Source organism: Carcharhinus amblyrhynchos, chromosome 12 (assembly GCF_965287045.1).
Source record: "Carcharhinus amblyrhynchos chromosome 12, sCarAmb.v2.hapA, whole genome shotgun sequence".
Taxonomy (NCBI): Eukaryota; Metazoa; Chordata; class Chondrichthyes; order Carcharhiniformes; family Carcharhinidae; genus Carcharhinus; species Carcharhinus amblyrhynchos.
Genome location: NC_137335.1, coordinates 68,649,856 through 68,670,598, shown reverse-complemented (window position 1 = coordinate 68,670,598; position 20,743 = coordinate 68,649,856). Strand labels below are relative to the sequence as shown.

At 42.4% G+C, this 20,743-nt stretch overlaps 1 protein-coding gene across 1 annotated transcript in view; it reads left to right on the top strand.

Moving 5' to 3' along the window:
• Positions 1-20,743, top strand: part of LOC145350470 (WD repeat-containing protein 64-like) — a 115,974-nt gene that overhangs the window by 43,915 nt on the left and 51,316 nt on the right. The window contains exons 8-12 of the mRNA XM_080199670.1: positions 3,357-3,497; positions 9,746-9,825; positions 10,851-10,990; positions 13,769-13,892; positions 16,978-17,126. Of these exons, the coding sequence (XP_080055796.1) occupies positions 3,357-3,497; positions 9,746-9,825; positions 10,851-10,990; positions 13,769-13,892; positions 16,978-17,126 (634 nt within the window). The remainder of the gene's footprint in view (positions 1-3,356; positions 3,498-9,745; positions 9,826-10,850; positions 10,991-13,768; positions 13,893-16,977; positions 17,127-20,743) is intronic.

The window sequence follows — 20,743 nt, the reverse complement described above, 5'->3', positions numbered from 1 at the left end:
ATCAAGCAAGTTTGGCAAGAGGAGGCAAAAATGGATTGCCCTTCATGAGATTGCTAAATAATTACAAATGAGAAGGCTCATTCAACCCATATTAGTTCATCCATCCTGAAGCAGTTTCTGCTTTTCCCCCCTCTTCTCCACTCTCCTCATATCCAATGGAAAATCTAGACGATACATAAATGCATCCGGGATTTTCACCACCACCACACTGCTGGGAAGTAACATTGGGATAATGTTATTGGACTAGTAATCCAGAGGTCTTAGACTAACATAATTACCATTTCAGTAATTCTGCATCTGTGTCAAACAGGCCCCTGTCTTTGCCAAATTCTAGGACCAAACCAGATATCTTAAAATGTTGAGTGAAAGAAGATAAGCAGCAATACATTGTTCTGGGCTTTGACTGAAGTTTTATTACTTTGCCTGACCTGGCAAAGTCATTAAAGTCTGCAGTACATGTGGCGAACCATGAAAATGTTACATACCCTCAGCAGAACCACCCAAATGTGTTGGTACTGTTCATTTTCACTCCTGTGGCTCCTGCAATATCAGAATCATTCATCGGTACTACTGCAAATCAATGCCCCACCACTAAGGTGCTTCAGAGAGACAATGGAGTGATCTGATAGAAGTCTTTAAGAATATGAAAGGATTTGATGAGATAGACATGAAGAAGATGCTCAAACGTGCAAGGAAGACAATAAATAGGGGCCATTAATTTAAGATGGTCACTAATAAATAAATCCAATACTTAATTCTGGAGAAACTACCCATAGAGTTGTTAAAATGTGGAGTAGTTGAGGCGAATGGAATGGATGTATTTAAGGGGAAGCTTGGTAAACATACGACGGCAAGGGGTAGAAAGAATATATTTGTAGCATTGCAGAGATGAAAATGGGTGAGAGGTAGCTTGTGTGGAACTTTAAAACTGGCATGGAACTGGTGGGCCAAACATTCTATTGCTGTTTGTGGATTGTTTGCAATACTATGTAATCAGACAAGGAGAGACGTGGAGGGTTGACCAAAGGCTTGGTCAAAAAAGATGAGTTTTAAAGAGGGCCTTAAAATAGGAGAAGGACATGGAGAGATGGAGAAGTTGACAGAGGGAAGGCTAGGTTTATGGTTGAAGACATCTCTACCAATGGTGGGAGGACAAAAGCCTTGGCGAGGGGGGAGGAGAATGAGGGTGGGAAGAGGTTTACAGATAAAGAGCTGTAATTAGTGGAATGGGGCTATTAGTATGGCTGGAGGAAGCTACAAAGATAAGGAGAACATGTCAGTCAAGAACATGAAGGTATGAAAATTTTAAATTTGAGGCATTGGCCAATGGGGAGGGAATGCAGTTCAACATAAGGGGTAACGCATGAGAGTGATGGGTGAATTTATTTGATCACCATTTCTGTCTGTCTCCGAAAATGTCTGGCTTTCTGTCTGTGACACATTTTTTCTGAACTGCTAGTTTAAAATTTATTTATTTATTAGTCACAAGTAAGGCTTACGTTAACACTGCAATGAAGTTACTGTGAAGTTCCCCTAGTTGCCACACTCCGGTGCTTTCTCGGGTCAATGCACCTAAGGGTGCTTATCTAGGAAGGAAATTAATGTTGATGCCTTCCTCTTTAAATCACATGTCCATTTACTAAGAGAGAGCTTGAAAATTGAATCAATGGCATTTTGAGCGTCAAAGGGATGGTGCCCACCTGATTTCACTCTTCCAGTTGCTAGCTTTTCAGGTAAGAACCAGGGAAGCCGCAGTTCAAAATCAACCCCAGAACATAAACAGCAGATGTTTTGAAAAAAACATATTGATGCTTTTTTTTTCAAACCAGAGTGTACCAACTTAGAATGATCAGCAAAAGAACCAGAGGTGAGACGAGGGAAACCATTTTTTTTAACGCAGCAAGTGTCACTGCCTAAGTGTTTGGTTGAGGCAGATTCAAACACAACTTTCAAAAGGGAATTGGATAATTACCCAAAGACAGGATTTTTTTTATGACTATGAATAAAGGCAGTTGAATGGGATTAGCAATGTCCCTCTTGCAGAGAACTGACATGGACATGAAGCTGAATGGTCTACTTCTGTACTGCTACCATTCCATGATTCTATGAACTTACTTTCAATGGTTTTAGAGACGTGGAAAACCCAGAAACTATGACGCATGCAAAAATGACTTCCATTTATATAACGTGACTTCAGCACATCCCAAAGCACTTTAAGATAGCCAATGAAGCATTACTGGTGTGTTGTAATGTCAGAAATGTGATAGTCAGTCTCCACATAATGACCTGAATTCTCCAATGTCAAATACTCTGCCACCGCTGCCACTTGGAATGGAGAATTCGATGCTCAGCTAAATCTCCATTCACTGCAATGGGACTCGCAATTCTCTGAGATCAGAGAATCCCAGCTGCGGACGAGGTCGGAGAATCCCAGCTGCGGACGAGGTCGGAGATTCCCAGCTGCGGACGAGGTCGGAGATTTCCAGCTGCGGACGAGGTCGGAGAATGCCAGCTGCGGACGAGGTCGGAGAATGCCAGCTGCGGACGAGGTCGGAGAATGCCAGCTGCGGATGAGGTCGGAGAATGCCAGCTGCGGACGAGGTCGGAGAATGCCAGCTGCGGACGAGGTCGGAGACTCCCATAATTTCGCAAACGGCAATGTGATAATAACCAGATAATCTATTTTAGTCCTATTGGTCAAGGGATAAGTATTGGCTCGGACACCAGGGAATATTAACTACCTGACCTTCTTCAAAACTGTGTCATGTGACCTTTTCTATCCACCTGAGAGGGTAGGTGAAAACTTGGTTGATTTTTTTTTACCCAAAGAATGCCACCTCTGACTCAATTGCACTGGAATGTCTGTCTAGATTTAGCACTCAAGTTCACTGGAGTGGATTTGAATCCACAATCTTCTGTATAAGACCTGTGCTCAAAGTAACTGCCTAATTAATGAGATAAAGAACAGATTCATCATCAAAAAATTTGAAGAACAACCACTCTGCTAAAATACAGAGTATATTAATGGGGCACGGTGACACAGTGGTTAGCACTGCTGCCTCACAGCGACAGGGTCCTGGGTTCGATTCCCTGGCTTATCTGTGTGGAGTCTGCACGTTCTCCTTGTGCCTGGGTTTCCCCTGGGTGCTCCAGTTTCCTCCCACACTCGATGTATGGGTTAGGTTGATTGGCATTAGTAAATGACCCTAGTTTTGGGGGGACTAGCAGGGTCAATATCTGGGGTTCCAGGGATAGGGTGGAATTGTTGTTGGCGCAGGCTCGATGGGCCAAATGGCTTCCTTCTTATGTACTGTAGGAAATCTATGATATCTTTTGTTATAATGTTTCTTTTTCAGCACTATTGTGCGTCGGAAACTGCACGATGGCTGGGTGTTGAAAGTGAAGTACATTCCCCATTTGAACTGCTTTGCATGCTGCTCCCCAGACAGTGTACACTCTTTGGTCCTGGATGATATACGCAAGCTTGGAGACTGTCAGTGAGTTACACACAACTGTAAATTTGCTTGGTAGAAATATGTGGCCGCACTGCATTGTCAACTCTTTCAGAATTACGACGAGAAAGACACGCTTTTCTCAACAGAACTATACCTGTCTCATCAGAGAGCTCCGAAAACCTGGGGTACTTCCTTAATCCATTCATTTTGGGAGATGGGGCCTACGTGCAGTGCCCTTTGTAGGCAGCTTGTCTTTCCTTTCGCCAACATGTTCAACTCAACATGAAGAAGTTGGTCAGCACAGTCAGACCTCAGGGCTGGAAGTACAGCACTGGAGGACTGCTCTCTTGGCTGTAGACAAAGGCCAGAATTTCCCGACCGTTCACGCCCCTTTGCCGCAGGGACGGAGAACTTGGTGCTCAGTCAAATCTCCATTCTCTGCAGCGGGACCAAAAACTGAAAGAAAAGTCATCCCAGGCTTGAAATGTCTGCTGAAATTTTAGCACTTCGCCTGCCCGAGGCTTCTAAGATCCTGCCAAGGCCAACGGAGAATGCCGCTCTGTGAGCCTTGCTTTCCCTGACGCGTGGGCAGGTGAGGCATTAAAATTCCGGCCATTAGCTCTGTTCTCTCTCCACAGAGGCTGTCAGACCTGTTGAGAATTTCCAGTTGTTTTTGCTGGTTTGGGTACAACATCTGAAGGTTATCTTTCTGTGCTGCCCGAAAGGTGCGCAGTCAATATTCCTGGAATGCAAACTAGGAAGTTCTACTTACAAAACAGGTGCCACTGCTCAGAATGCAGGCATGAACTCCCATTGTCAAAATAATTTTGAACAGCTCTGACCTGGTTTAAAATCAATTCTTATAGCTTTTGACCTTTTGTGGTTCTGTTAGCTTGATTGTGATAATGTAATATTAAACTAAATTGTAGCATTTAGATCTTAAGAAGTGTGATCTTGGGCAGGAATAAAGCTCAGTTGGATGCAAGTTCATGTTGGACAATGTTCTCGCCATTATGTTTCACTTTAATTTTTACTAAAGTATCACTGAACAGTTTCTGACTTCAGATGAAGCTTTTAAAAAAAAACACCCAAAACTAAAGGAATAATTTTCAGATTTCAGGTATTTAACTTGGCAGAGTTTTTGTCTAACACTTTGGCATTGCCCTCTCTAAAACATCTTGAAGCATTTGAAAAATTTGTGTACACGTTTAGATGTCCTGAGGTCATGAAAGATGAATTTAAATATTTTTGCATTATTTCATAACTGTCCTGTAACAGCTTGAACTCTTCTCCGAAACAAAGATAAAGTTCTCAGAGCTGAGATGTGTAGCAATGTTCCAGTAATGCATAGGACTTTTAAAAGGCTTTCTGTAAAGTGTCTTAAAATATAGTACTGTTGTGTTTGCAGAGTTCTGCCCCTTTATAAAAAATAAGTAATTTGGTAATGATGTTTATAAGCCAATCGTCAATCTATATTAATTTATGGTTTGAAAAAAAAATTCGTGATTTTATACTGTGTTTTTCAAAAAGGGGAGATTTTGTCAACAGTGTGTGTCACTGGAAGATTGTCTCACTTCTGATCTCTTGCTTTTACCCATGAGATTATGATTAAAATTTAAAGCACTGGCAGCGTACACAGGGGACATGTGCAATCCCACAATCAGTGGTTAAACCCACCCTCAACTGATGCTACTGTTATGGATAGGCTATTAAAGAGCCACTTGGTCAAACAGGAAGCATGGCTAAAACCTGCCTGCCCAACCCCATTGCTATTAACATAAAGAATAATGACACAAATATGTTTGTTCTTCAGAATTATATTTTCCTGATAAATATTTCACTTTATTTTGCTCACACTTTATTCGTATGTGCGTCATCATTCTAATGGTGGTTCATCATCCTCATGGTTGGCACACGTTGATGGTTACAAGCACATTTCCTTTACTGTGGAAGAAGCAATGTTGTGTTCCTCTTTTATTCACTCTTTGTTGAATGTTTCTTTTAGCGCCCGGTGTGTTCACCATTCTGTGGGACATGGCCGCACCTGCAAGCTCAGCAGGTCCTTCCATGCACTGTGAGGGGCATTATCCGAGATTACTTTCAACAGCGGTAAATGAAATGATGTCGGTGAACTCAAAGTCCCATAGGGGCACTGCCAGCCAGCACCCTGAGATGGACACACATTTGGACAGTACTGACAACCCCCTTTAGGCCCATCATTGACTAATTGTTCTTATCACTCCACCCTCTACCTTGCCGTTCCCATTTTACACCTCCATGCCCCCAACCCTCCCCACCACTACTGATTGACCCTTGTCAGTCCTGAGCCTCCATTAGCCTGCTCCATTCACTTATGCCATAGAGTTAAACAGGAAAACCATTGATTTCAAATGCAACTGCGCAAAGGCATCTGGTGCACATCACCTTTAAACAAATGTGAACCGGGTGCCTCAAGATTCTCGGGTGTTGCTGACTTTATCTTAAAGGTAGGAAACAATGTTTAAAAATATTTCACATTGATGCATATTCATGGCATGCAGATGTATTGCAAGAATGAGCTCGACCTGCTACAAACACACCCCTGACTTTATCCCTGTATCTCAATGCATCATGTGGGTATGCCGGCGTTGGACTGGTGTAAACACAGTAAGTGAGGTTTTGCAAACCCAGGCAGAGGTTGCTGTGGCAGGGTTGTGTGGTATTGTGGTCACTGTTCTCCTGAAGGCTGGGTAGTTTGCTGCGAACAATGGTCTGTTTGAGGTTGTGTGGTTGTCTGAAAGCAAGAAGTGGGGGTGTGGGGATAGCCCTGGCGAGATGTTCGTCTTCATCAATGATATGTTGAAGACTCCGGAGAAGATGTCGTAGCTTCTCTGCTCCGGGGAAGTACTGGACGACGAAGGGCACTCTGTCCACTCTGCAAGACATGCCGGATCATCGACATGGATACCATCATCACACGTGAGAATACCGTCCACCAGGTACATGGTAAATACTCTTGCAACTTGGCCAACATTGTCTACCTGATACGTTGCAAGAAAGGATGTCCCGAAGCATGGTACATTGGGGAGACCATGCAGACGCTACGACAACGGATGAATGAACATCGCTCGACAGTCACCAGGCAAGACTGTTCCCTTCCTGTTGGCGAACACTTCAGTGGTCACGGGCATTCAGCCTCTGACCTTCGGGTAAGCATTCTTCAAGGCGGCGTTCACGACACACGACAGCGCAGAGTCGCTGAACAGAGACTGATAGCCAAGTTCCACACACATGAGGACGGTCTCAACAGGGATCTTGGGTTCATGTCGCACTATCTGTAACCCCCGTGACTTGCCTGGGTTTGCAAAACCTCACTTACTGTACTGTCTGGAGACAATACACATCTCTTTAAACTGTGATCAGTGCTCCTTCCACTCACATTGTCAGCCACTTCAGGTCTTGAACAGCAGGTTAGGTGTAAGGATTCGCATTTTAATCAGTAATCTCTAAACAGTCTGTGCTTTATATGCTCTGTCTGAGGCCAGAACTCTCCATTCACCTGACGAAGGGGCTAACCCGAAAGCTTGCGAGTATATTATCAAATAAATAGGTTGGACTAAAACCTGGTGTTGTCAGACTTTTTACTCTCAATGCATCATCAGGAATTCAAGATTTTGCAACTGCTTAATTAAGTCGTCCCCACATTTCCTGCTCTTGTATAATTCACAAAATCTCCCACTAATGGCGGAATTTTCCCTGGTGGGTTTGGTGACGGGCAGATAGGGAGAATCTGGTGGGAGCCAAAAGTTTAGAAAGCCACCAGCGTCAAATTACATTGTAACTCTCCCAGTGGCGGGTTAAAGGCTGATCCATCTTCCCACTAGCAGATGGCACGAATTCCATTTGCATTCATTTGCATCTCATGAATGCTCATTAAAACAGCTGACTGCCATTGTCCCATCAGGCCTTTCAATCTTGCATCACACTAGTGGGAAATCACATTGGTGTCAAACCTGACTGCTCAAAACTGATGTGCATGAGGTGGCTCTCAGTTTGCCAGAGACTTAAAGGTGAGGGCAACAGATTTTATCATGATGTGCTGCCCTCCGACTCCATGTTGAGCTGGTCTTCATGGTCAGTACAGTGCTGCAGGATCTCTGGACTCTCCTGTGTCACTGTCTGGGTTAGGTACTGGGGTTGGGGAATACAGGGGTCTCCTTCCCTGCCAGCGTGTTTCTGGACAGGGCTGTGCTGTGCGACTCATGCTACCACCACAACAGTGGTCCAAAGTTCAACCATCAGAAGATCTGTAAACCTCTGTTAGATTTTAAGAGCCAATTCCATTTTGCGTTCTATGATGGCATTTTGTATCTGAATATTATTTCAGATTGCTATGACATGATAGGACAGTTTCATTTGCTCCATTGAACTTCAGAACAGATATAGAGACATAGCATGGGTGAAATGTTCCGATATCTTTTCAGAGTGTCAGTTTCAGTATGAAACCAATCATAGTTCTCCAATTTTCTGCCCAGGTTCAATGGCACTCTGTGCATAGAGAATGTGGGGGGTGTGTGGTTTCCCCTTCCACACACAAGGGGAATCCCATCATTGGGACTTCCCGCAGACCCCATCCTGGCATTGCCATGTTGGCACTGCCATGTTGGGGTGCTGGTGTCCCTCTCCCCCCATGAGTTATACCTAACTTTGTGCCCCTGACGTTATGACATTATGTCATGTCAGTAAGATATGAAAATTCAGTGAAGGAGGAACATATTGCAGGGAAGTCCCTTCAATTATATTTAGCTTTAATAAAATTTATTGAAATGAGGCTGCCACCCTTTCTGGTGAGGGGCATGGAAAATCAAGAAACCTGCGTGGCCATTCATGCTGACAACGAACACAGACACAAAACCTGCCCATGTATTCACCAGGTAAGGTCAATGCCATTTGAATAAGAACAACTTGCATTTTCATCACACCTTTAACATGGTAAAAAAGGAGGGATTTTCAAACAAAATCTGTCACCGAGGCACATGAGGAAATAGTAGATCAGGTGACCAAAGCAGCAATGCTTGGATAAAGAGTCTTTAGGTCTTAAGGAGCACGTTCAAGAAGAAGGGAATGACAGGAAGGTAGAGAGATTAGGGAAAGGAATTCTAAAACTTGGGCAACTGAAGACACAGTTGGTAATAATGGAGTGACGAATACCTGAGAATCCCAAGAGATCTGAAGTGGAGGAATACAAAGGTCTCAAACGGTTGCAGTGTTAGAGAAGTTGGAAAACAAGGATGAAAATTTTAAATCCAGACTTTGATCCAGATTCAAATCTGGGTGGAGTTTATGAGGAATCTTGTCAACAGAGCTTTCAATAGCTGACTAAAGTAGGGATTAACCAAGATCTGGAAGCAGGATTGCATCTCATCTTCTGAGATTGAAGATAAAGGACTTAAAAATTGATTCAGGGGAAAAGAGAAGCTATGGGATATGAGTAAAGGAACTGACCAAAGTCTTGCCCATCATTTGGAAAGTCCAACATCAAGTCTTTCCAGAAAGACACACAAAATTAAGTGCCTGGTGGCTCTGAACTGGGCAGACGCAGTTCTTCCAAAGATCAAGGAATGCAGGGATAGATGTTCAATTCATCGAGAGCTGCTGGCCAATCAAAGGTTCTTCATTTTTTGGTAGTGCTACAAGGATGACAGTGGCTGTTGCCTGTACTACATCCCCCTCAGGCCCATGACTGCCGATGGACCTCGGCACAAGCAAATGATGGTTGGGGTGGTCGTTTGTGCGGGAGCTGGGATAGGAGAGTCAGCAGCAAAGGCAGTGGGTGGCCCTCAGTTTCCTTCCCAATGCTAGGACCTCAATCAGGCATTAAGTTCCTTTGAATGTAGGATCCTCACGTCAATGCCCAAAACCCTCAAGCAACCTTTTGTAGGCTTTACTTTTTGAGCTTCCCACGTGGCGAGTTACCCATCCAGTGAGAGGGGGATGTGGCCCTTAAGGGGGAATCAATTTAGAGATCTCAGTTAGTTTCAGGCAGGAGGGCCAATTCCAGATCTTCTCACTTTGATCTTAATTGGAGCAGAAGCAGGAAGATGGCAGGATCCTTGCCTGCAACCTTCCTGCCTGATTAAGCCCCTCTTCCCACTCCTTCCTGCCACCAAACAATGAACACCACCATATGTGATCTTTATTGTTAGATAAATACCCTCAACTACAAACAAAATTTCACAACATTGGTCACGGCATTATAAGTTGCATGGTAGTTTCTATTCTATTGACATGTTCTTTATCTCTGACTACAGGCCAATTAGAACACTTTCAATCCCAAGAGGTGTTAATGCATTTGATTATTGTGTGAAAACGAATACCATTGTTACTGGAGGTAAGTGCCAAATCAGAATTTTGTAGGACACTAATCGGTAGAGGTGTTGCCATGGAGAATGCATTAGTTAACTGAAGGCTGACAGTTAACTGCCAAGCTTTGTTTTAATTCAAATCCGGCAGGTTAGCTCTGATTGATTAAAGCATTGTCCTCTTTCTACTTTGCCTGAGGGCAAGTTGAGTAGAGTGCACAGAAACCTGTGCTGGAGTCAAATACATCTACATTTCTGTGTTCAGTTCTGACGGTTCTGATATTCAGAACGGTATGATTCTGATGTTCTTCTGCATACAAAAAGCTCATTAAAGAGATTCGTTCAGAGAAAAAAGAGGAAGAGACTTTCAAATAAGGATAAGAATTTTTAAAAAGTGGTGACATTGCTGGATCAGGAACCAATGAAGCTCAATGGGCCTGGGGCGGTGGGTGAACAGAACTTGTTTGGACACAGGGAACAGAGTTTCAGATGAGTGTAGTTTTATCAAGGTGGAAAATTTGATTTGATTTATTACTGTCACATTTATTGGGATACGCTGATTTGTATTGTTTCTTGCACGCTATACAGACAAAGCATACCAGTCATAGTATATATCAGAGAGAAGGAGAGGTGCAGGATATAGTGTTACAGTCATAGATAGAGTGTAGATAAAGATGATATATATGATAGATCCATTCAAAAATCCGATGGAAGCTGTTTTTGAGTCAGTTTGTTCATTGTCTCAGACTTTTATAACTTTTTCCTGATGGAAAATGGTGGAAGAGAGTATGTCCGGGATGCACGGGATCCTTGATTATGCTGGCTGCTTTTCCAAGGCTGTGGGAAGTGTAGACAACACCAATGGATGGGAGGCTGGTTTGGCGTGATGGACTGGGCTACATTCACAACCCTCTGTAGTTGCATGTTTACACATTGGAGAAACTTTGCAATATAAGCATTTCACATTGGAATTTTTCTCTATCTATATTCAAGTAGAACTTAAACTCAAGCATGTATGGGTTCAAAATTTGAACATCTCATATTTCATGTCTAGGTGAAGATAAAATTCTCCGCCTTTGGAATCCTAATATGTTCACCAAACCAAAGGCATTATTGCAAGGCCACAGCTGCATCATTAATGAAGTAGTGATCAATGAAGCAGATCAACAAATCATTAGCCTGTCCACTGAAGGGGTGAGTGACCATTTGCTTTTATGGTTAGATGTTGCTAACTCCAGTGGCTCATCCATTTAAGGACTCTGGAGGTTCTCCAACATCAGACATGGGCGTATCTAAAGTAAGCACAGAGATATGCGACTGCCTCCATTGTACATGAGGGCATGGTGGAGAAAGTCTCCCACATTTACAGGCATTGCCATAGATGCGATTGAGTTTTGGAACCATTGCCTTCCATTCTGAATGGAGCCTCCAGCTACAGCCACTCTGAGGCTGTAATTGTTCAACATGGCTCACGGGGGTTACTCTTTGTGGCATAATCCCCTGGAGGTGGCATAGTGGCACAGTGGTTAGCACGACTGCCTCATAGCACCAGGGACCCAGTTTCGATTCTGGCATTATGTGACTGCCTGTGTGGAGTGTGCATAGATTTCCTCTGGGTGCTCCTTCCTCCTCCCACTATCCAAAAATGTGCAGATTAGTTGGATTGGCCATGCTAATTTGCCCCTTAGTATGGGTTAGGGGGACTAGCGGAATAAATATATGGGTTTATGGGGATAGTGGGATGCTCTGTTGGAAGGTTGGTGCAGACTTGATGGGTTGACTGGCCTCCTTCTGCACTGTAGGGATTCTATGACTTTATTCTATGATTCTAAGTGGAATGTGTTGTGAAGCTGAACCAACAAGATTTCCATTCTGTTTTGGGTTCCCCGTTACCTCCAATGGCTCAGAAGCATTACTCATTTAACTCATTAGGTTTTTTTTTCCCCTCACCTTTCAGCTCAAAATATTTTTGGTGGAGATGCAGATGATAACAGTGCAGTAAGAATAATCAGGCTTCTGATACCTTAGTGAATGTTTGGTTCAGTGAGAATTAGGGAATGAGAAAGATCAAAAAATGAAGAAGGAAGTGGGATGAAGTAAAGTCAGATCAAAGTACAGAAAGAGAACAAAAAAATTGAATTGAGTCATAAGGAGAGGCTGGAAAGACTGGCACATTTTCCCCTGGAGCATAGGAAGCTTAGGGGTGATCTTATAGAAGTCTGTAAAATAACGAGGGGCATAGATCAGCTAGATGTGAGGTGATGCATTTTGGTCGCTCGAACCAGCGCAGGATTTATTCAGTTAATGGGAGGGCATTGGAGAGAGTTATAGAACAAATAGATCTAAGAGTACAGGTTCGTAATTCCTTGAGTTATAAGGCGAAGCTGGATAGATTGGGACTCTTTCCTCTGGAGCGTAGAAGGCTTAGGGGTGACCTTGTAGGAGTCTACAAAATAATGACGGGCAAAGATAGCCAATATCTTTTCCTAAAGGTAGGGGAGTCTAAAGCTAGAGGGCATAGATTTAAGATGAGAGGGGAGAGATACAAAAGGGTCCAGAGGATCAACATTTTCATACAGAGGGTGGTGAGTGTCTGAAACAAGCTGCCAGAGGTAGTGGCAGAGGCGGGTACAATTTTATCTTTAAAAAGCATTTATACAGTTACATGGGTATAGAGGGATTTGGGCCGAACATGGCCAATTGGAACTGGTTTAGTGGTTAAAAAAGGGCTGACAAGTTGAGCCGAAAGGCCTGTTTCCATGCTCTAAATCTTTATGACTCGATGAAAAAAACAGAAAGGAAAGGGACAAAAATAATTTCTAAAATAAAATTCTGTAACATCAGTTTGCTAAATGTATGAATGAGTGACCATTGTTTAAATTGTTCCTTTATTGCCTGGAGAGGCTGTTCGTTATTGCAAGAACTAACGTCTCTTAAAAAAACTTAAATGGTAGTTGAGCTGTTAACTATGAACTGTAATTTTCTCTGGTGACTTTAGTGAGTGCTTGATGCACAAAAGCAGCAACCTTATGAAACTGAGGTTGCAGGGAAGCTGCTGTTGTTACAAGGCTCAGGGTAAAATGACGATCACCCAACACAATGCAGAGATTCACAGGAAATCGCTTTCTCATCACAAGTCGCTGGATGATTTTGATGAGCACCATGACACCTATTATTTTGGCTACAGATTTGCACTAATAATGACTTGGGGACCGATAGCTTTGGATGTCCAGACATGTAGAATATCTTCCATACAGTGCTGTACGGCAATGTTTCTCAAACTAGATCCACAGATCCCTGGGTTGCGGGGGTGGGGGTGTGGTGGTGTCCGAGGATGGTTGCAAAATAGTTATGCAGTGTGCAGGTGGCTGAAGGTGAGCTTAGCGTGAGCCAAGAAGTGTAGCCATCACATGGCAAGCGTACAGTGTCTTCCATGGGAGGGGTACAGGCATGGAATAAAACTGAGATTTGCAGCAAGATTGCCAGGTAGATTAGCAGGTACCAAGGTGAATGGTGAGTGCCAAGTAAGTCTAGGATAGTTGCAGGAATCACTTCAGTGGTTTTTCTTATTCCTCCCTGTCCTGAACTTAACTGATGACCTTTGTAGCTGGTGAAAGCCAACATTTTTGCTTTATTTATTTACACATCATACCTGTGCTGTAATTTTTTTTTGATGGGCAAGCTATTGACCTCAAAACCATACAACCTTAATATTCAAGGACATTACGCTTAGCATGATATTATTTTAGTTTCAAATTATTTGCTGGTAGCAATATCACACGTCATTCATCTTAGTGGTTCATAATGACTTGCGTTGCTCTAATTAGAACTTCACAAGTTAGAATTAGTTTTTCTACGTTTGGAGATGCTTTGTACTGACTGCTTATTCTTCCCTTTAAATTGGGTAAGAATGCATGGTAAGAAGAAACCAGAAATGTAACTGATGAAGGCTTCCTTTTCTCCTCCTGAAAGATGTTCAGGGTCTGGGATATTCAAACACTTGCCGTGCTACAGGTCTTCTCACTGGGTGACCGTAAAGGAGATCTGCACTTCAACACAATGATCTTTGATAGTAAAGCTAAGAGATTAATTATAGGTAAGCGTCCAAGCTATCAAAAATTAATCACAGATGATCAATTTGACATTTGAGTTCTTCAAATTATTTTAGTCTGGGTGCAGTTTAGAAATCATGGCTACAAGATCTCTCAATATATCATGTACTTACCTCAAAGCTAAAAACTGGCCTTTCCATAGAAGGGAAATTGCTTGGAACAACAACGCTTTATTTGAGATCATAGAATCCCTACAATGAAGAAGGAAGCTATTCAGCCCATTGAGTTGGCACTGACCACAATCCAACCCAGGCTTTATTCCTGTAACCCCTCATATTTACCCTGCTTAACCCCCTGACACTAAGGGGCAATTTAGCATGGCCAATCAACCCAACCCATACATCTTTGGACTGTGGGAGGAAACCAGAGCACCTGGAGGAAACCCACACAGCTATGGAGAGAACATACAAACTCCACACAGATAGTAATCCGAGGCTGGAATTGAACCTGGGTCTCTGGTGCCGCCCCAAACTGGAATCAAGTTTCAAACTTAACACTGGCCCAGCTGGTGAAAACACATATTGAAAATTTAAATGAATATCATTTCCCAACCATTCAAATGAATGATTAAAAAAACAGTTTTGGTGCTTCAATTCCCGATGTAAACTTGCAGATTTTGAGCCGTTCTGAAGGAATGCAAATGATCTCCCCAGAAGAGAGATCCAATTGTCCAGAAGGGAACTCTGCATTTGCTGAACACAATTTAGCATCAGGTGTTCACCAGAAAGTCAGTTGGCAAAGGATAGAACTTGAGCCTATCTTTACACAATTTTATATTCATTTTGAGAGTTACGTTTTACAAGCATACACCTTCTAACCCGACAAACACAGTTTCAATCCGCGTCTAATCATACGGACTCAAATGAATCATAAATTACTGCCCGCTGCCCGCATGAAATAAACCTCAATTAATTAACAATTAATAGTAAGAATTATCCAGTGATTAAGTCTTTTCCTAGACTGTCCTAAATTCATATACCTCCATGAATACCCTACAAATAAACATTCAAATATTACAACTCCATCTCCCACCAGTACAAAGCTCTCCACTTATTCATTCAATAGAGATCCGCACAGTCCCTATCGACCACCACCCTCCTCTGTCTGGCTGACCTATTCTCTCATTGATTCGTTACTCCTTTAACTTGTCTCACTTCCTCCAAGTAAAAGATGTTGCTATGGGCACTCACACGGGCCCTGGTTTTGCCTGTCTTTTGATGGTGTATGCAGAACATTCATTTTCTACTCCTACTCAGGCCTGCAACTCTTTCTCCCAGTGCATTGACAAATGAGGAACTGGCGTAGAGAAGCCTCTGGAGGCATACTGTTAAGTACAGGCCCTGTGGGAGATGGTCATGCTTCAGCAGTACCCCAGCACCGACCCCTGGCCCAGCCCCCAGCACTGCCCTCTATCTATTGGGGGGTGGTTGTGGCTCCCTTGTGATTGGGAGGGTGAAAGGGGGGAATTCTTTTCTGGACACTGTGCATTTCTTTTTATTTTATTTTACACTGCAATGAAGTTACTGTGAAAATCCCCTAGTTGCCATACTCTGGCATTTATTTGGGTAACTGAGGGAGAATTTAGCATGGCCAATGCATCTAACCAACACGTCTTTCAGACTATGGGAGGAAAGTGGAGCATCTGGAGGGAGCCTACGCAGATACTGGGAAAATGTCTAGACTCCACACAGACACAAGATGGGAATTGAACCCCAGTCCCTGGTGCTGTGCCACTGTGCTGCTTTGCTGTTGGAGGGGGATAGGGTGTTCTCATGTCTAACAGGGGGTGGGGGGGGGGTCGCTTTCCTTCTTTTATTTTGTTTAGATCCCTAGGGATGGAGGGAATTTCTTTTTCACACGAATCAGGGCGCCCTTTAAAGATGGTGCCCTGATTTCTATGGACTAGGCCTTGCCTGCCCCACCAGAGAGTAAACCATATCACCAGATTTTCTGTGGACTAAGTACCAGAAAATCTGTTCTGAAAACTCGGCTGTGCTTCTAGAGAAATACACATTGGTTTTTAGTCACAGCTTGACACTGACAAATTTTAGTAAAATTCTGTCCTTTATTTCCGTCCAAGAAATGTACAAGGCACCTATATTGCACTTTGCACCAAGTTTGGTGCCTTTAAACTGTTTTTGTCCCCATAGTTTGACACCAGTTTTTCAGTATTCTTAACGTTTTTTATCTCTCTCCACCAATTGCCACTCTTTCTTCCCACTGCCCTTCTGATTTCTTGTTTTTGCTCGCAGGACTCAATCTAAAAATCCCTCATCACCCACAGCTACACCCCGCTATTCTCATCATACAACTTTCAGCATTTTCCGTTGACCTGTCTCTTCATCTAGGGCTCTGCCTGATCCTTATTCTTGTCCTGGGCCCATTTGTCTCCAGTTTCACGTATAGCATGCACTTGGATTGACAGCAGGTGATAGCTGCTTCAGCAGTATTTTCACAGCTCAGTTTGCATGGAGATAATCCTACTCTGTTCAGGGAGGCAATGGTCTAGTGGTCTTGTGGCTAGATTATTAATCCCGAAACTGAGCTAATGAGGGACCCAGGTTTGAATCCCATCACGGCCATTGGTGGAATTTGAATTTAAATTTTAAAATATCTGGAATTAAGAATTTGCTGATGACCGTGAAACCATTGTCGATTGTTGGAAAAGCCCATCTGGTTCACTAATGTCCTTTAGGGCAGGTCCTTACCTGATCTGGCCTACATGCGACTTTAGAGCCATAGCCAATGTGATCGACTCTCAACTGCTGCCCAAGGGAAAAGTTTATTTATTAGTCACAAGTAAGGCTTACATTAACACTGCAATGAAGTTACTGTGAAATTCACCTAGTTGCCACAATCCGGTGCCTGTACAGGTCAATGCATCTAACTTAATCTGGGAAGTAATAAGCGCTGGCCAGCCAGCGACACCCATGTCCCACAAAAAAAAACTCCGTTATAAATTAACTCATTTCACCAAGATAGCAGGTGACATTCATTAAAAATAAACTGTTCCTCTATTATTAAAACAAATGAATGTAAATCAATGTGTATGTTTGCTTGACTATGCAGGTTCCAATACAATAGATCTTGTACCTCTCACGTCTGCTGTACAAGACAATTTGCTGGTTCCCCTGTCCCATGAAAAATCCATCAATGTCCTGCTCTATAACAGATCGAATCACAAGTTGGCCTCCATTTGCAGTAAATCTGTAATTATGGTAAGGATGTACGTTAATGTGAGATTAATAACTGAATCATAAAAAGATGGTTTTGGAGTTTCATGAACAAAGAAAAATATCTGTACAGTAGTGACAATGCCTCTGATGTTATTTTAAACTGCGCTTTGTTGGGCTTGTGAGTTGATATCAAGTTTTGAAGATGGCGCATAGAAGGTTCACAAGACTGATTGCTGTACTGCTGAAAAGCTGATCTGCAGAGAAAGGTTAGAAAATCAGATGCAGTTTCCATTCATTACTCTTTCGCTTCCAAACCTTATCAGATATTCAGCGTTATTATAATTATACAATACCTTGGGCTTATTTATTGTAAAAAATGCAAGGCACCGATCGTTTCTAAGGGATTGGGTAAACACATTGTGGGTTCACTTATTAAAATTAGGCACATGAGAACTGTTATTTGTCGGCATAAAGTTTGAGCTGTGCATATGTCTGTGCTCTGCTCAAAACAAAAGTGAAAGTAAGACTGCATCATATGGTATGTTTCCCTTCCAACGATATTATGCTGATATCCTTTATAAACAAAAAGGAATGCCCAAAGTTCATACTATCAAGGTGATCAATTTACATGTATTAACAGATTAAGAGAGGCAAGATCATTGTTCACCGAGCGTATTTTTGAAAGGTATAGGCTACCTTATTTTATCTACCATTTGCATGGAGTGCCATTCACTTTCTGGTGTTGTTATGCTGCTCTTCATGATGCCAGCATTGTTCTGTGCTTACTAGTTACATCTTTCTCTCCCTGACATTGTGAACAAAGAGCTCCTGCACCTCCTTCAGTAAACCTGCGGGCCTTGGGTTCCCCCTGCAGCTTTTGTAGACCTGTCCAATGTTCATGAGCCAAACCAAAACAGCTTAAAAATTCTTTAGTTTTGAGTGATTCTTTAAGCTGCGGCCAGCATTTAAATCCTGGAAGAGTAGGCATATTTCTGACCCAAATGCCTAAGAATTGGCGCTTATAGTACCAGGAGCTTTCTATCTGCAGGGTAGACTACTTCTGGTAGGTTGAATATAAATTGCACCCCACCATACTACTTATTGGAATTTTGTCTGAATTGAAAATATAGTTCCTTGTGGGAATGTACACTTTTGGGACAAGCAGTGATGCCATAGTTATTTATTCTGCACAAACCATTTCTTTTTTCAGTTTTCCCATTCTACCCAAGGCTATTATACTGGGTGATAAACCTTCTCCATCTCCTCCCGTCACTCGCCCATTCCTCTTTCAATTCCGCTGTGTTTATTTTTCTTACCATCACACCTTTCACTCTGCCTTCCTCTACTCCCTTCTTCCTGGCAGCCCCATTGCCATCACTGGATGTCTTCTCTGGGTTAAGGGCATCTCCTCAGGGCCGGCAGAAAGGAACTTAGAGTGGGAGGGGAAGTATCCAGTTCTGGTGGCCCGAGTGGACACCAGTGACATTGGTAAGGCAAAGAAGGAGGTTCTGCTGAGGGAATGTCAATATTAAAAAGGGAGAACCACAAAGGTGTTAGAACAAAGAACAAAGAAAACTACAGCACAGGAACAGGCCCTTTGGCCCTCCAAGCCTGCACCGACGATACTGCCCAGCTTAACTAAAACCTCCTACCCTTCCATGGACCATATCCTTCTATTCCCATCCTATTCATGTATTTGTCAAGATACCTCTTAAAAGCCACTACAGTATCTGCTTCCACTACCTCCTCTGGCAACGAGTTCCAGGTACCCACCACCCTCTGTGTCAAAATTCTGCCTTGTACATCTCCTTTAAACATTGCCCCTCGCATCTTAAACATTTGCCCCCTAGTAACTGACTCCTCCACCCTGGGAAAAAGCTTCTGACTATCCACTCTGTCCATGCCTCTCATAATCTTGTAGCCTTCTATCAGGTCTCCCCTCAATCTCCATCGCTCCAGTGAGAACAAACCAAGTTTCTCCAACCTCTCTTCATAGCTAATGCCCTCCATACCAGGCAACACCGTGGTAAATTTTTTCTGAACCCTCTCCAAAGCATCCACATCTTTCTAGTAGTGTGGTGACCAGACTTGAACATTATATTCCGAGTGCTGCCTAACCAAGATTCTATAAAGCCGCAACATGACTTGCCAATTTTTAAACTCAATGTTCCGGCCGATGAAGGCAAGCATGACCACCTTCTCCACCTGTGTTGCCATTTTCAGTGACCTGTGTACACCAAGATCCCTTTGCCTATCAATACTCTTAAAAGTCTTGCCATTTACTGTATATTTCCTATCCTTACTAGACCTTCCAAAATGCAATATCTCATTATTCTTCTCTAAATGACTACCTGAACCATGAGCAAACTGGCATAAGGTAAATAAGATCAGAATGTGGAATGCGTGACTCAAAAATTGATGTGGGAAAAACAGGTTTTGATTCATTGGGCACTGGCATCAGTACTATAGAAAATAGGAACTATATCATTGATCTTATAGGAAACTTGCTGGGACCAATGTCCTAGTGATACATATAACTTGGGCTGTAGAGAGGATTTAAACTAAATGGTGGAGGAAGGATTCACGTGAGGGGATACTGGGAAAGTTAAACAGAAACGACTACTTCATATAGTGTAATGAGAACCAGACTGTGACAAGAAATTACTGATCGTACAAATATAAAGTGCACCAGCAAATAATATAGGGAAACGTGATGAAAAGACAGAAGGAGGGGGTCTTTACCTGAATGCACACAACAGTCATATCAGGGTGGATACATCATACATCATATCAGGATGGATAATACAAGTAGAAATGAATGAGTATGATGCAATAGAGACATTGTTCAAAGTGACCACTTGCCTGGAACGTAAATATTCAAGGATGTTCGACATTTTGTAAGGATGAGAAGAAAGGAAGAGGAGGTGGGGTAGCTCTGTGAATTAAGGATGTGTTCACAGATCAGTATAGTGCTGAGAAATAAACTTGGTTTGGAAGATCAAGCTGCAGAATTGTGTAGGGTGGAGATAATAAATAGCAAAGGAAAGAAGTCACTGGTGAGAGTAGTTTATAGGCCCTCAGAAAGTAATTACATTTTTGGGAAAGTACAAATCAAGAAATAATGAGGCTTGTAAAAAAGGTACTGCAATAATCAGGGATAATTCCTTTCTTCATATAGATTGGGCAAATCAAATTAGTAAAGGTAGCCTGGAGGATGAGTTCACAGAGTGTAAACAGCAGAGTTGCTTGAAATGATATGTTCTGGAACCAACTAAGGATCAGTCCATTTTGGACCTGTGTAATGTGTAATGAGACAGGATTAATTAATGACTTCACAATGTAAATGATCCCTTAGTAAAAGCAATCATAACATCATAGAATTCTATATTCAGTTTGAGTATAATAAATGTGGTTTTGAAGCTAAGAATCTTAAATTTAAATTAAGACAATTACAAGGCTATGAAGGCAAAGTTGGCTTCAGCAGGCTGGGAAACTAGGTTAAATTGTAAGTTGAGAGAGGAACAGTAGCAGGTATTTAAGGAGATATTTCATATCTCTTGACAGTAATATATCCCACTAAGAAAGATTTGATGAAAATGATAAAATAAGAAGGATAAAAGTAAATTGAAAGAAAATGCATCAAAGGTGTTCTTTATGGT